At 31.7% G+C, this 16,392-nt stretch overlaps 1 protein-coding gene across 1 annotated transcript in view; it reads right to left on the bottom strand.

Annotated features, from left to right (window-relative positions):
• The window catches only part of LOC134723717 (plexin-A1-like), a 46,493-nt gene extending 31,060 nt beyond the window's left edge, over positions 1 to 15,433 (bottom strand). Inside the window, exons 1-10 of the mRNA XM_063587299.1 lie at positions 15,326 to 15,433; positions 13,050 to 13,120; positions 11,691 to 11,903; positions 9,479 to 9,712; positions 8,552 to 8,752; positions 7,476 to 7,652; positions 6,202 to 6,396; positions 5,596 to 5,730; positions 2,988 to 3,049; positions 876 to 1,027 (exon numbers count right to left, since the gene is read on the bottom strand). Of these exons, the coding sequence (XP_063443369.1) occupies positions 876 to 1,027; positions 2,988 to 3,049; positions 5,596 to 5,730; positions 6,202 to 6,396; positions 7,476 to 7,652; positions 8,552 to 8,752; positions 9,479 to 9,712; positions 11,691 to 11,903; positions 13,050 to 13,104 (1,424 nt within the window). The 5' untranslated portion in view covers positions 13,105 to 13,120; positions 15,326 to 15,433. The remainder of the gene's footprint in view (positions 1 to 875; positions 1,028 to 2,987; positions 3,050 to 5,595; positions 5,731 to 6,201; positions 6,397 to 7,475; positions 7,653 to 8,551; positions 8,753 to 9,478; positions 9,713 to 11,690; positions 11,904 to 13,049; positions 13,121 to 15,325) is intronic.
• Between the last annotated feature and the right edge of the window lie 959 nt (positions 15,434 to 16,392).

The following is a 16,392-nucleotide window of genomic DNA, read 5'->3' as shown; positions in this document are numbered from 1 at the left end:
GCGTGATTTTGTCGAGTTTTCTGTTTCCATTCATTATAGAACACAATATACTAATGTGGCTTGCCTCATTGACTTTCATGACAAAAAACTATAATTCAGCAGCAACTTATCGGGGTGCCTGATATCAATTTCTTCTCTTTCAAATTGAATAACATGACATAAATAGCCAGTGTCACAAATAAATTGATACAATTCATTATAAAAAAACCAACAATACAACAGACCAAGATTTGGAAAAAAAGTTGGAATAGCAACAACGGCAAAAGTTGTTTCATTTGATGAGTTTACTTATCTATCTTAATTTTGCATATATTTTTAGAAATAGGGGTATGGCTTATCAATATCTGAATAATTTGATATATCCTGTCGGAATATTTCCCGGGATCGGTGAAAACGGCTAATTGTTGAACACTTGATAGATGATGATATAATATAATTTCTTGAAAACATAACTAATACAGGAAAAAGTTGCTCTGAAAAGTATTCTTCGATTATCTGCAGTCGTCTTACAATTATAATATGTGTATTTTCAGAATGAATATAACGCAACAAGCGAAATAATTTTGTGATTTCAAATAATCCATTACACTCATTGCTCATAATTAATAGTCGTACTACGATATTCATATTTACCACCATATCAATAACTTATAGCTATAGAATAAGGCACAACGTCGTCCTGTGAAAAATACTTTTGCTTTTATGACAGTTTTAACTTGTAACTTGTAACCAGTAGTCAAATTGGAATGGTTTGACTCATTTTGGTTTATTTAAAACATGATAGAACATTGTTTTTCAATTGCATGTCCAAATTTTCATACAACTCTTTTTTTATAGATCATCTATATTTATTACGTATGAATAGTCATCCGTACCTTGTATATATAAAATTTGGCGATTGAACTGTTACATTATCACATCTTACTCCGTTAAACTTAACGGAAATACTGTCATTCACATTTCCAAGGTATTTTCCAGTTATTGTCAATAATGTACCACCTTGAACAGGTCCAGTAGATGGGTAGACCTATACGAGAAACAAAATTTAGACAGAACATTAACGCAAGCATTTAAGGCAGCAATGTTTTTAGTGACAATGTGACTTAACACCAAATGTTTTATCCGTATCGCCTTCCTTATAGATAAATATGAAAAAGAAGATATTACAAAGTTCTTTAATAAATATGTAGTAACTACTCCAGATAAAATGCCTAAGGAATTTGTCAGTGAACTTTTATTTTGGCCTCTTAGTTGCGTCATGGATTTATTTGTAAAAAATTACAATGAAAAAATGTTTAAATATGGCCGTATTCACACCAATCACCATGTACAAAAACATGGTGACTACTAGTTTAACGTAATTTACACTGGTTTCACATTAAATTTGTTCACATCTTTACACCTGGTGTAGTTATCTGTACATGAGATTTGTTCACACTTTTAATCTCTTGTAAACTTGCCATTTAAAGGTCCATTACATAGAATCGAATTCAAGTTTTTCGAACAACAACTTCTCTAATGAAAGCCATTTTGATAATTTGGAGTACTGTTAAGATACTCAAAATGTATCGATTACGCAATAAAAAGTACTTTAAAGGATCATTCAATGCCAAAGTTTATACTGTTACTTAGACCAATAGGTCAGAAGTATATTTTACCAGAGCTGAGAAACTAGCACAATACAATTTACTACGCACTCCTTTTTAGTGATGCATTTATGAATGTATCGTTAATTGAGTAAAGACCAGTGGCAAATATTTATGTGTATCTGCAGTAGATTCTGAAAGACATTTAAAAAAAATATTATGTCGTTGGTAATGATGATGCTTTAAGTCTTGATTTCGAGTTTGCACATATAAATCGGTAAGTGACTTTATTTATAGTATTTATACACACATACAATTTTATTCAAAACGTTTCTTCTTTAAATATACATGGTAAAATTCATGTCCTTAATACATTGTTTTGTATACACTTTACCCACATAAATCCTGCATTGACTATTGGCTGCATGTAGACAAAACTTAACTTGACATTGCACAAGGTCATGTTTTTCTCTGGCTGTTAATGACGTCTTATCACTAAATCCATTGTATGCTGGATGTGTACGGATTGAGTTTTAAGTCTTAGAGGCATGATTTTTTTATTAGTTGTTAGTGGCTTTGAACTAGCTGTCAGATAACTTCGAGTTATCTTAGATCTGTTCATTGTGTCTTTTCGTGTCGGGATGTATCTGGCCACGTCCACTTGTATTTTTTGTCTATATGATTAGTTAAGCCCTTTTAAACTGATTTTTATAGTTCGTTCTTATGTTGTACTGTTACCATGTATAACCCCGCCACATTATTTATGTATGTGCCTGTCCCAAGTCAAGAGCCTGTAATTCAGTGATTGTCGTTCGTTTATGTGTTACATATTTGTTTTTTGTTCATTTTTTTTTACATAAATAAGACCGTTAGTTTTCTCGTTTGAATTGTTATACTTTGTCTTATCGGGGCCTTTTATAGCTGACTATGCGGTATGGCGTTGCTCATTGTTGCAGGCCGTACGGTGACCTATAGTTGTTAATGTTTGTGTCATTTTGGTCTTTTGTGGATAGTTGTCTCATTGGCAATCATACCATATCTTCTTTTTTATATGATTGAAAATACATGTAAACATTGAGTTTTATCAATGGTAAAGCCATTATGTTTAGTTATTGTGTGAGTTACACTAACACAACACCGACTTTAGGTCAATGTAAACACGGTCTTAGCTGATAACTTTCAATGCACAGATGTGTAATAAAAAAAAAGGGATAAAGAATATCTTTTTACTTTAATGAGTTCACATGTCAAGGAAAGTATTTTGAAAGTTAAAACGTACCTAGGATCTTACAAATACCGGAAAGAAACTAGATAATGTCAATGAGTAAGTTCACTAAACCTTCTACAATTCATTCAACATTTGACTTATACATGAATATAAAGTATATTATCAGGTAATACCTTATAAATTTCTGGCCTACACTTCAAGACTGGTGTCTCTGAGTCTTCGAAACATTCTGCATCTGTAATAAAATAATAAGAGTAATGTAAAAATAGGCTTAAAATCATTGATGATGATTTATTCACTTGTGAATATTTCGACCTCATTGAATCCGTATTCATATGAACGTCTATTTAACCCCTTACCTAGATATTTTTATACAGGAGAAAACGATGATAAACATATATTTTTTTTTATCTATACACATGGATTAAAGTATTGCAACACCAAATTGAAATTAAAAAAACACTCCTTATTTTTGTGTGATATAATTTGGTAAAATAGAACTAGTTAAACATTATTTAAGTATCACATGAGTTTAATCAATAAATATCGACTCGATAAGTTTTTATCTGCACATGCAGCTACTGTACCTGTAAACAGCAAAACAGATGTTTTTATCCTCATTGTTTTCAACAATTTAAATAACCAAGTTTTTAAAGTTATGTGATTGACACCTTGTAATGGGTCCTTGACAACTATTAACTGCAGCAAGATGGCAGATTATCAGCATAAGTGAAGCAGGGATGCCGATGTAACAGCTGCACGTATTGTTGGTCATCACCATTCAACTATAAGTCGATTGGAGAATAAAAATCAGGCAATAAACGCTGTTAAAGACCTTCCGAGATAATGAAGACCCCACCCCCTATACCATTTGCTAGAGAAAATCAAGCATAATGAATGTTGGTCAGAAGGAAACCCATTGCATACAAGACAATCCTAAAAAGAGAGTGGTGGCCATACAGGATCATTTTAACAAGAACTGTTCGAGATCAACTCATCGCTACTGGTTATCCTGCGAAAAGACCACTTCGGATACCTTTGCTAACGAACAGACACACAGTTTTCCGTATCCAATGAAGTACAGAGCTCGCGAAAGTTTGAAATTAGCGTCGTGGAGGAAGATCCAATGTTCAAATGGAATTCGGTTCATCTGCCTTGTCCTGATCGTAGCCCCGATTTGAACCATATCGAGCATACATGGGACACTATTAGGCGGAAAGTGCGCGAAAGGACACCCCAGTTCTAACACATCATGAAATAAACAATGCCCTTCATCAGAAATGGCTGCTGCTACCTTAGCAACAAATTAGTCGATTTATGGCAGGAATCAAAAGACGTTAAGATGCTGTTATCCGTTTGAATGGAGGCTGCGAACAAAGTACTAATTCTTTGGCGTATAACGATCAACCATGATGTGGACAGTCATCTGAAGATTAATTTTGAAATGTCTGACATTGTAAAGTTTGACTACAGTAAAAGTTGTAAAATGCTTTTTATGTACAAAAAACACTTCATTTTGTTAATAAAATTGTAGTTATATAAATCAATTTTTTTCAAACATTTTTTGTTCGTTTCAATGCCAATTTTATCATTAACTATGTTTCATTAATATTATACACATATTTTATTATATTCCATCCAAAAAAAGAGGCTGATTTTTCAAGATTTACAAAATTAAGGTGCTACAATACTTTTTTCCATGTGTATATAATACGAAATTAAGCAGACTTAAAAACAAAATCTAACTGCACGTGTTAGATTTCTATTTATATCTATATGTATGTGTATATTGCTTATATTAACATCGTAGTTATTTGGAGTTCAACTCGGAAGCTAACTAGATAGCATCTAGACAAAAATTCACAAAAGCGAAACTACATGTTATCGAGCCTATATTTTTCAAATTGATTATTTTAGCCATTTCATGATTTTGATTATACGTGAATAAGAAAACAATAAAACTACACTCAAAGTAATTATCCCCGGCTAAGTATATATCTAGGATTTTGATTGGTTAACGGACGTCGTTACAAAACCCATGGCCCCTGTGTGTTGCTAACCCATATCCACGGACGTTGCTAACCATTATCCCGGGGAACTTCGCGCAAGTTTTCCTTAGTTTCTTGATTGCTCCTTGTGTAATATTGAATTCTGTAGATTATTCATGATATTTGTAATTTAATATTTATTTCATTAACGATTTTGTCCTATAATGTCGATTATTTACACTCATTTCATTGAATGCATCACTTGACTGTCCCATTTTCAAGGAATGTAACTGCTGACCTAGATATGCAAATGACCTACGTTGAAGTTACACCATCTTTGACGTTACTCTCACAACATTGAGCGTCAAATTTGACTCAATCTAGTTTCTCTGTCTCCGTATTATAAACGTCTTATATTTGACTACCTGTAGGGTTCTACCAAAGGTAGTACCCTACATCCGGTAAAGAATAAGTAAAATTACCATATTTCAATAAAGCTTTTTTAGATAATGAAAACAACGTTGTTTTCACGTTACACTTTGTACCCGAATTTCCATAAAACTCGCCCGATTCGGACTAAGACCGGGGATAAATTCGTTATCTACGTTCATATCCGTAGATATGGATATTTTAACACCCTTTAGTATCCTGTACACCCTTAGGCTACGCCTCAAGGTGTACTGGTGTACTTCAGGGTGTTAAAATATCCATATCTACGGATATGAACGTAGATAACTTATAACATCATTGAAGTGATCTGTTTTAATGATAACATTTATAAGGTTTGTCATACCTAATTCACATGTATTACCAATCCATCCATTTACACATCCAAATGAACAGTGTCCTGTTTCCAGGTCACAGGGACCACTACAGTTTACTGGGCACAATTTATTACAAAGCGGTCCATAGTTTGTAGGAGGACAACCTAAAAAAATCACTTAAGAAATATATATAAAATCTCTTCACCATTCATATGATAATTGTTTTTTGTGTGTAAATCTTAGCGTTTGATGCTATTTTTAAACGATAATGCTGTGCTGTACTCCCGAATTGATAGAGATTTAAAATCAATTCCTCTAAAATAATGTACGAGAATATAATCCAAATCGAGCAAATCATTTTATTCCTTGCAAAAAAAAATCTTGTACATTGTAACCTTTCAAAAAACAAATTATATAGAGCTTAAGAAGGGACTGGATAGTTACATTTCTATCAATTTTTAAATGACGACCATAAAAAAGTCCAAATCCAAAAAACAAGTACTTTCCCTTTTTACATTTTGTTGCACGATGAGGATTGCTAGTCATATGGTATCTTTTTATGAGGATGCGAACTTGCATGAACATGATTGACTTCTACGATTTCATTATTGATTTGGTCCGATTAAAATACTCACCAACAATTCCAATTTCACAAACTTCAAGTGAAACATTTTCGCTCGTTTGTAGATATTCATAAGTTAAGTATCTGAAAACGTCATCAACTTTGATGTTTGATGGTAAAGATACATTGCTATATATAGTTCTTTTTTCCTGTACACCACTTGCGTTTGATACGGAAATGGTATGATTACCTCCATCTTTAACGTTCACTAAAATAATTTAAAAAAAAACGTTTGTTAATTTGCAGATATTCATATGTCATGCAAAACAGCCATAACAAATTGTAATAAAGTCATCTGTCATATATTAAAAAGGTTGTTTACTTCTATGCTATTTCATATCAAATCATTAAGACGCCAACAAAAATTTTCCCAAAAATATCAATATCTGTTTTTTACGACAGAGAAGCATAGAAATTCAATTTTTATTTGGAAAGAATGATTACATTCATTAAGACAATAACAATTTGTTCCCTTTCCTTGTCAGTTCGATTTTAAGAGTAAGATTGAAAGTCATTAAATTAGCTTCTGATGATATCGCCAAGATGTGTGCATTCTAAATTATATTATTAGCCTTAGATATCGGGATTGGCTAAACATTAATTAGGACGTACACTGTAAAAATATTTTGCTTCATATTTCATTTTTTAAATTAGACTTTAATTTATCCCAATGAAATGATAACTGGATGATGTATAACGATTAGTGGCATAAATAATGTCTTCACACATACATTGTATAACTGATTTACAAACGACAGAGACGTGTAAACATAATCGCTAGATTTTGTCACAAATCAGGTTATTAGCCTGACTTAAGGTAAAAATTCAGCAAAAGAAGTATCTATACTGGAATTATTTTACCGCCTTTTTCATAACAAAAAAGAACATACTTCAAATGTTTGAAACTTTGTATGTATCATGCTCCTGTATTGTTACCTTGTAAGATAATTCAAATTGAATTTTTTAGTTAACTGATTTTTTGCCGTCTATGTTTGTTGTGATGATAATTCATGCAACGCTCATCCCCTTCGTGCATTCATAGTATGTGTAAGTTAACCGCTTATTGTTAGTTATCTTATTAATCCTATTTCTAAACTCAACACTCATTATGAGTGCATCATTCACCGTGCATTCATCGTCACTCCAATGTTCATTCTCCGTACATGTATCATTCATATGTATACTTTTGATGTGGTCAGTTTTAATTATAAAAGGTGGGCTAAACATATATTATTGTAAATATATCATTTCAATATGATATAATCAAGAGAAATAAAAAAAACTTACCACTTAAATTGAGATAAATATCCGTCACGATACTAATTTCTTTAATGTCAACCTGTATCCATATTTCGGACGCCCGAGGTATTGTGAAACACGACGTCTTATCGCCATCTACAGATAAACTAGCCAGCTGTGTATCATTTTTATTAAAAATGACCGAACCGTTAAATGCAAGGTTATCTGTAATGTACAAAACAATATAACTGTGTCTTGATTATTTAAACAAATGTCTATTAAATTTCAGACACAATTCGAATATGACATTTGAGGCTGTTCTTTTTAATATGCAATGAATTGTAGCTTTATGTGTAATAATGAGTATTTCATAGATGTGTATATGTATTTCTAAGTCATTTTCAGTAAAAAAAAAGTGTCGAAAGAAATGGTCAATTGACAAAACTAGTACAAATTTCCAAGCGGCTTGCATGTAATATTTGATCAGTTCTAGAGATAAAATGTCAATATTGACTCGAGAAATGATTACAGTGTTTTGATCAAATAGTTTAGGATAGTGATTGCAAATCATCTGACCTGATATTGAACTAATAACTTAAATTATTTTTGAGATGTTTGTACCTGTCAATTAAATCAAGTGATGAAACAAAGCATAGAGAAGTAATACCGCAATTCATGATGCAATGATGACATTTGATTTAATGTACACAGGTGCCATGTTAATCAATTACTGAAGTTATGTTTATTTTCAAATAGCTCAATTAAACGGAAATATATGGGACAATAATGATCAAACTCTTTAAGAAACATATAAAGCTAATATCTTCGAAATGAAAAAGTAAACTTATATGAATACCTATATGTATTAGTCGATTATCCGTAAAATAAAATATCTAGAAGTTTGAATGTTATAACACACTAGATGTGAAAATGAAACGTATATTACCATGTTTATCATTCAAATTGATTTGCATGTTTCAGTAGAATGCAAATTATCACTTAAATACAAAAGATGTGTCAATTATGGTTGATTGAATAAAAAGTTGTTGCTTTAATTTTTATTTTACTATTTGCAGATTGACCACACCAATAATAACTGACAGTACTTATACATAATTACTTACATTTGTTACAATAGGGTCCCGTCCGTCCGTCTTTACACCCTTCGGGACAAACCGCTGTATCGGGATCGCAGATGTCATTCAAACAATTCGTTTCATTACATCCCCAAATGCAGGAACCGTTTTCAGGAAAGCAATGTTGGTGTATACAATTTTCTGCACAATCGAACTCACAATTACTCCCCCAAAATGTCTTTTGACAACCTATAACCAAAATAAAGAAAACTTTGTTTAAGTCAAAATAAAAAAAAAAAGAATATGATGAAAAGTTCAATGGTGTATATTAAAACAAGAAAGAAGATTTGGTTTGGAATACTCCTCTTCTTTGTGTTTGGTTTGACTATTTTTTTCATATGAGCGCCACTAATGTGCGCGAGTGACGTTGCAAGTTATAGACCAGGTAGCATTTCTAATGTTACTGTTCAAAAGCTGTGCCTGGTTTTAACATCAGCCTTAACTTTAATTTGTAATCACATTCCAATCATTTGTTATTTCATATATGCAGATTGTTGTCGTTTTTACAGACAGATATATTCAAATTTCTTTATATTTCAAATTTATTCGACCAGTCTGAAATCTTATGATGCAAACTCTCTAATCAGCAAGTTCTATATTAACTTTTGAATTAAAATCAAATTGATAATGGAAATGCAGATGTTGTCAAAGAGACAATACAACAAGACCAATTATTTCTTCATCACAGCAAAAAAATCAGGCACCATGAGAAGGGCTTTAAATATGCCTGTTTTCTGTTTATACTTTACACAAAGTGCATTCTAAGATCAATAGTGTGTTCCTGTGAAAGTTATAATGCATTGAATATAAAATCAGCGAGAGTAGACTTGAATTAAATAAAAAGAAACGGGGGGGGGGGGGGGGGGGGTTACATTGTTTTTGTGCATGTACATTGTACCCCAAAACAAAACTCACCATGAATGCCAACATAACATAACTCAATGACACTAAAGCTTTCATTTCTTGTTACAGATCCTTTCCTATCGAAATAAATGACATATTGTCCGAGGTGATTACAAGGAATTGTCTGGCTGATGTTCGGGGGTCCTGGTTCGGGATCTTTATAACAGAGATACCCTTTAGGTCCTTCTGGAGGAATAATTGATGTATTGCTTAAATATAACTCAAATCCATACATACGATCAGCATCTGTAACAACAACAACAAATTCTGTCAAGGTTGATTTCAAAACAATTAATTAAAGGGTATACAGGTATGAAGGACAACAATTGAGGCTTATCATCTGTCACAATAGACCAAACTCCACTCGATACCGTTGAAGACATTGAATACGTTATCTCGATATAGAGCCGCCAAAGCTGGTAATGATAAATAAAATCCACCGCATGAACAGATTCTGTCATAAAAAAATTCTTTATAAGAGTAAATAAAGGTTTATCGGACTACTAACACAAAAGTTACTGGTTCGACTCCATTCCAGGGAGAAAATTTCAGGGCCTGAATTATCGGCTCTCCCTTGACACCATTTGCGAGTATGATCTTGAGAAACGATGATAGTCGATAAATGGCTGGCCCGTGTTAAAAGAGAGCCATATCTCTTGCACGTAAAAGACACCCTTGTAGATTAAAAAAGCGGTAGGCTAATGCCGCCACAAGGCAGCACTCGCACCCGCAAAGTGGAAAGGGATTAATATAAGTTGCAATTACTTGTTTCTCAATCCACTATAAATCAATATGTTTAAACTCAGGTGCATACAAAAGTTAGCAACAATTTTTATATAGGTTCACATATCGCGCATAAAACTTGTCAGGTTTTCATTTTAAAACATTTAAATGAACAGTAACTGTTAAATGAACGACACACCTGTACCAAATAGGCAATATATAACCCATTTAAACTACTTGATATAATGCTTATGGTATTTATAATACTAAATGTCTGTAATTCAGTCACAGAACCTTATCAAAGTTACCAGTATTATAATTTAATACGATATGAATATGACTCATCCATGATCGCAAATCAAAACATTTAAATTTTAAAATTATCAATTTCCCGTCATTGTATTACTGTTCTTTGATATTTTCTGCATTCTTGTCTTTCATATTTGCTAATGTGCTTTGTCTGTATACCTTTTTTGTGTTTCTTTGTTTGACGTGGCTTTGTGCTTATACATCCTGTCATTGTGTTATTGTACCGTGGTAAATGTTTTGTTTGTTCTCATATTGGTTAAGATAAAAACACAAAAAAGGGCCGAAAGATACCAGAGGGACAGTCAAACTCGTAAATAACCAATAAACTGACAACGCCATGGCTAAATATGAAAAAGACAAACAGACAAATAATAGTACACAAGACACAACATAGACAACAGAAGACTAAGCAACACGAACCCCACCACATGTTGACTGCTGTACCTATATTGTTGACATTTTTACCAAATATGTCTGTTTGTTTTGTTGACACATCGTTGTCATTATTGTGGAGTTTTATGCAACTGTTATACCAGCGAGAGGTTAAGCTAGATTTAAAACCAGGTTTAACCCACCATTTTCTACATTAAACATGCCTGTACCAAGTCAGGAATATGAAGTTGTTGTCCATTCTTTCGATGTGTTTGAGTTTTTAATTTAGACATTTGATTAAGAACTTTCCGATTTGAATTTTCCCCGGAGTTAAGTATTTTTGTGATTTTTCTTTTTAGACATGTTGAAAGCCAAATCAAACACAAATTTGTAAAGTATTGAAACAAACAATAAAACATTGGGTAACATATGGCTAAAACCACCGATGTCGAACGTTGAAAACCCTGAGTATTTGGAATTAGTTGAACGGTTTCACAATATGCTTACAAATACATAACTAATGTGATATCCGAATTAACTAATAACACACTAGTATCACATAAAACGTCAGATCACTATTTAATATCTATTAAATGGTCACAATTGATAAACAGTAATAGTCTATCATGTGAAAAAACCCATCAGCAATATCATGCTAATGAAACAATGGAGTACAATTTAGGTTTCAAAATCTTGTTATCTTCAGCTTAAGAAATAACGATTGTTCTACGCATTATTTCGTCTTTGTTTGAGATATTTTAATATAACTATGAGAAATATTTAGGGTTTTGTGAAAATACTTCAGTATCTGTATACTTACAGTTTTCTCTGTAGTATATTGTTATATCTGTGATGAAGGCGGTACCAAAAGAAAATTCAAACATCCACCAAGCATATTCTGAAATTGTGTTTGTGTGTGAACAATTTTTTAAACTAAAACTATTTGATATCGGCGGTTTAACAGCATTTTCTGGTTGACCACCTTCATGATACGTTGAATTTTGTGTAGCTATGCCATAATTGCCAAGGTCCTCTGATAAAAACATGAAAAAACAACGAATAGTTATAAAAGCCGTACAATATGGATGTTTCTTGTCGATTTAAATATATAATAATGAGATTATATAACTAAGGAGTTTCTTATCCCAGGCATAGATTACCTTAGCCGTATTAGGCGCAACTTTTTGGAATTTTGGATTCTCAATGCTCTTCAACTTTGTACTTGTTTGGCCTTATAAATATTTTAATATGAGCGTCACTTATGAGATTTGTAGACGAAACGCGCGTCTGGCGTACTAAATTATAATCCTGGTAACTTTGATTACTATTATATAAAAATAAGGACAAGTTGTAGGATTGCCAACGAGACAACTTTTCACAATAGAAAACTAAAAAAAACTGTGCATATTTCATACAGGTATTTGAGTCGATGATAATGACAATTTCTCTCTTGAAATGTGCATATTAAGCTTAGTTCAATAACTGTAAATAATTTGACGAATACCGTTTAATTATATTCGATGTGTTCTTCTTTCAATTTTCTGTTTGCCGAATTTTTACGATGAAATCATTATAGGTTGCACTTTGTTAATACAACTGTGTCGCAAACCACACCTCTTTAGAAAAGAAAATTTACTATTATTAGATATTTTGTTTTTGTTTTGTTAACACACTAGTTTCCAGATATCATCCATATGATTCACCTCATGAAAACAAATATCAAGAGCTACCAAACGAGTATAACTGCACATGCGTAGCGGCCAAACTGAATTATGAAAAGGTCCTTAGTGAAGGGAGGGATAGTACAGAATGTTTAGGTATAAGTTTGAATTCTTAGAAGTTTTAGACATATAAACGTAGAAAATATTCCACACTGTCCTATGTTTTGACATTAGAAAAAAAAAATAATAATCCATATCAACTTTCTATTCTAGGAAATATTTTTAACAAAGCTTCATATAAAAATTAATACAGCGTTAGCAATAAATTGATTTCCTATGTGGAATTTAATTGTCTACAGAAGTGGAAACATTAGTTACTTTTGAAATTATTTAAATTCAATTTCATTTATCAAGCGAAAGAAAACGTTTATGATGTAAAATTGTTCAAACCAATCAAATGTCTTAAAAAAATGGATTGCTATTTATAATTTTTTAATTGCAAACATTGACAAACTTACTTTGTGCTGCAACTATCAACAACACAGTGGTTTGAATAATTAAAACCAGTAGCATACTAGTGTCATCTGTGCTAAAATGTTAAGAAAAGAACAGTTATATATCATATGCAAGGGAGAAAATATATGGATACAATTTGATTACAAAGGAAGTAAAAAGTCGTGTTTATGATACTGATAATATCTAATGAATTTAAGCAAAACGAAGAGGCATTTCATAATAAAAAGGAAACAAATAAACACTTGTAATATATACATTGAAAGTGAGGAAACAAATACTAACATACGTACCTAAACATATCAAAACAATAATATGTACTCATTAGATACCACTTCATAGTACATAAATGTCATATGAAAATGTATCTATAAATCGGTTTATTTTCAATAGTAATTAAAATACAATTTAAGCATGAATTTTGTTTCGAATGCCATACCTTAAAGCAGATTTGTTTTAATGATGTATTAAAGTAATTTCTACTAAAAAAAGCTAACATAAATGTAAAGCCATATTGTGAAAGTAGTTTAATCACTTAATTAAAACAGATCACGTTTTTTTTAAAAGGCTTGATGTGTTGTGCGCACACATATAATAAATAACGAATTTTTGGTCCTCAATAATCCTAAAATCATATTTTATTTGGCCTTTTTATATTCGAGCGCCGCGATACGTCTTTTGTAGAAGAAACGCGAATTGCTGTTCAAGTAACCAGTAACCAGTATTTTGAGAACCTCTTTATATGAATGGAAAACGATGGAACATTTATTCTTCATGTCCATGAAGTTTATCATTATAAAATGCCATAACTCCATTGTACAGTATTATACATGAACACGGCACTGATTCAAATGGATATCGGACGATGTGGTATGAGTGCCCATAAGACAACTCTCCATCAACGTCACAATGTGTAAAAAGTAAACAATTATGGGTCAAAGTACCGCCTTCAACTCGGAGCTTTGGATCAAACTGATCATCAAGCTATAAAGGGCCGAAACTGACTATTGAAAAACGATACAAACAGGGAACCAACAGTCTAATCTATATAGAAAGCGAGAAAATATAAACACATTTTTAACCTTATAAATAAATAACAACCACTGAACAACAGGGTCCTGACTTAGGACTTAGGGCAGGAACAAAATAATGTTGCGGGTGTCAACGTTTTAAAGGCATACAGTTACAGGGGGGGAGGTAATGACGTTGCTAACGTAAAATGTTATTTTCGCGACGTCAAACTGTGACATATCGGTAAAAGATGCATTTTTCGACTGTTTTTTTTTATCATTCAAACTGATTTAATTTGAAAACAAATGCATATACCCCCATTTTTTGAAACGACATTTTATTTCATTTTGCCGGGAGATTATGTGGACCAAATTTTATAAAACTGTAAATAGTGCAAATATTTTAATTTTGGAAAATATACAGCAAAAAATGACATTTTTATCAGTTCTTGACCATTTGATAAATATGAGTTATTTCTGAACAAAAAAAATCATAAATTTTTAGAATACTAATACAATACAGAAATTACAAATTATTTACCAAAAACAATTTGTGTTTATCTTTTAAAACAAAAAAGTTATGTCTTTTTCGTAAGGGAAAATACGGCCAGAAATCCGAATTTTTAGCTAATTTAAAAAATTTCTACCTCATTTAAAATTTAAAAAAAATAGCACATGAAGGTAAATTTTTTATTTCATATTTGATTTAATCATGAAAAAAATAGCCTATATGCAAATTGTTGTCAACTTGTAAATACGGAATCAAAACTGTATCGTATGCCATTAACAGACGTCAACCTTCACCCTAAACTGAATCAGTCGTAACATTAAAACATAAAAAGTCAAACTATAAAACTTCAATTGAAGTTGCTTGACTCATCAAAAATACATGCTAACAATCTCAAGTAAACATAAACTGAATGTATAAATCTTATCTAAGACGCAATATACATATAATATTGATAAAAAAAGGGAAGTTAAACTACGAAAAAAAAAACCTATTACGTAGGACAAAACGGCGTCAAGTTGAATTACGTTCACACAACTATATACTTTTGTTGTTAGGATAACGAAACATTTTTACAACACCTAATGTATAGAAAAGAAAATATTGTGTGCACATATAATCTGGTATCACTGATGAAATAAAAAATACACACTTTCATGCTAATATATATATATTCCGCATCTTAAGATGCGATGATAATAAAAGTCCCTTTGAATTTTTTAGTTACCAGCTCATTTTTTATTAGAACTAAAATTTATCTTACCTTCCTCAAAATATGTTAAAGGGTGATAAAATCAACATGACTTAATTTGTATATGTGAAGGAAACTGATGTTGCATCCGGTGTCAATATGAAGCATTTTCAATCTTCCGTGTGTGATGATATAAAACGGGCGGTATATTTTTAGAGACCTCCTTAAGTTTGTATCATATTCCTTTATATATATAATTATATTTTAAGTGCTCAACTAAACGAAAATGACAAAATTAACATCGATAAAATTTCAAAGATGTGAAATCTGAATTTCCTTTAGTGTTTTAATGCAAAAAAATAAAATTTAAAAAAGACCCTTACAAAAAGGAAAATAAAAACATATACATTTAATTTACAATGATTTTCCTAAAAAATAAATTAATAAAATTGAGAATGGAAAGCGGTAATATGGCAACGAAAAGACAACAACCTAACCAACGAGCAGAAAACAGACCGACGCTATCAATGGTTCTGCAACACAGCGAAAAAATCCTTCACTGGATGCAGACCTCTGTCAGCTAACCGCCAAATTGTTTTAAACACATTAAAATCTGAAACATATAAATGCACCAATAAAAAAAAATCATACAAGAATAAAAAAGAAAAGAAGCTCCCGACTTTTGGACTGGCGCAAAAATGATGCGGTGGATTCAAACATCATTTGTTAGAATTCAACCCTCCATCCGTATCACTTACCAATGTACAATATACAGACACACCTTTGGCTGTTATCTGCCCTTTGGTCATGTTGTGTCTCTTGGATTCCATTCTCAGTTTTATTTTCACAACAATACGCTCAGTACAACTCGGTTCAAAAGTTTTAATCCGATGTTTTAATAAATCTGCATTACAAATATGTCAAGCATTACTAAGAAAGAAACAATATATGTCAAGCATTACTTAGAAAGAAACTTTTTAAAACCTATTACGCAAGAATAGATGGAAAATACATTCTAGAAACTGTCCTAAAAATTAGTAGTTTTCAAATGACATGTTTATAACACCTAGTTGACAGATATTTTATATATGTTGCATTTCTTTGTAGTTTTTGTGGCAGGCATTCACAAAAGACTTGAC

Source organism: Mytilus trossulus, chromosome 1 (assembly GCF_036588685.1).
Source record: "Mytilus trossulus isolate FHL-02 chromosome 1, PNRI_Mtr1.1.1.hap1, whole genome shotgun sequence".
Classification (NCBI taxonomy): Eukaryota; Metazoa; Mollusca; class Bivalvia; order Mytilida; family Mytilidae; genus Mytilus; species Mytilus trossulus.
Note: the sequence above shows the minus strand (reverse complement) of the source record. Positions and strands in the feature narration are given on the sequence as shown.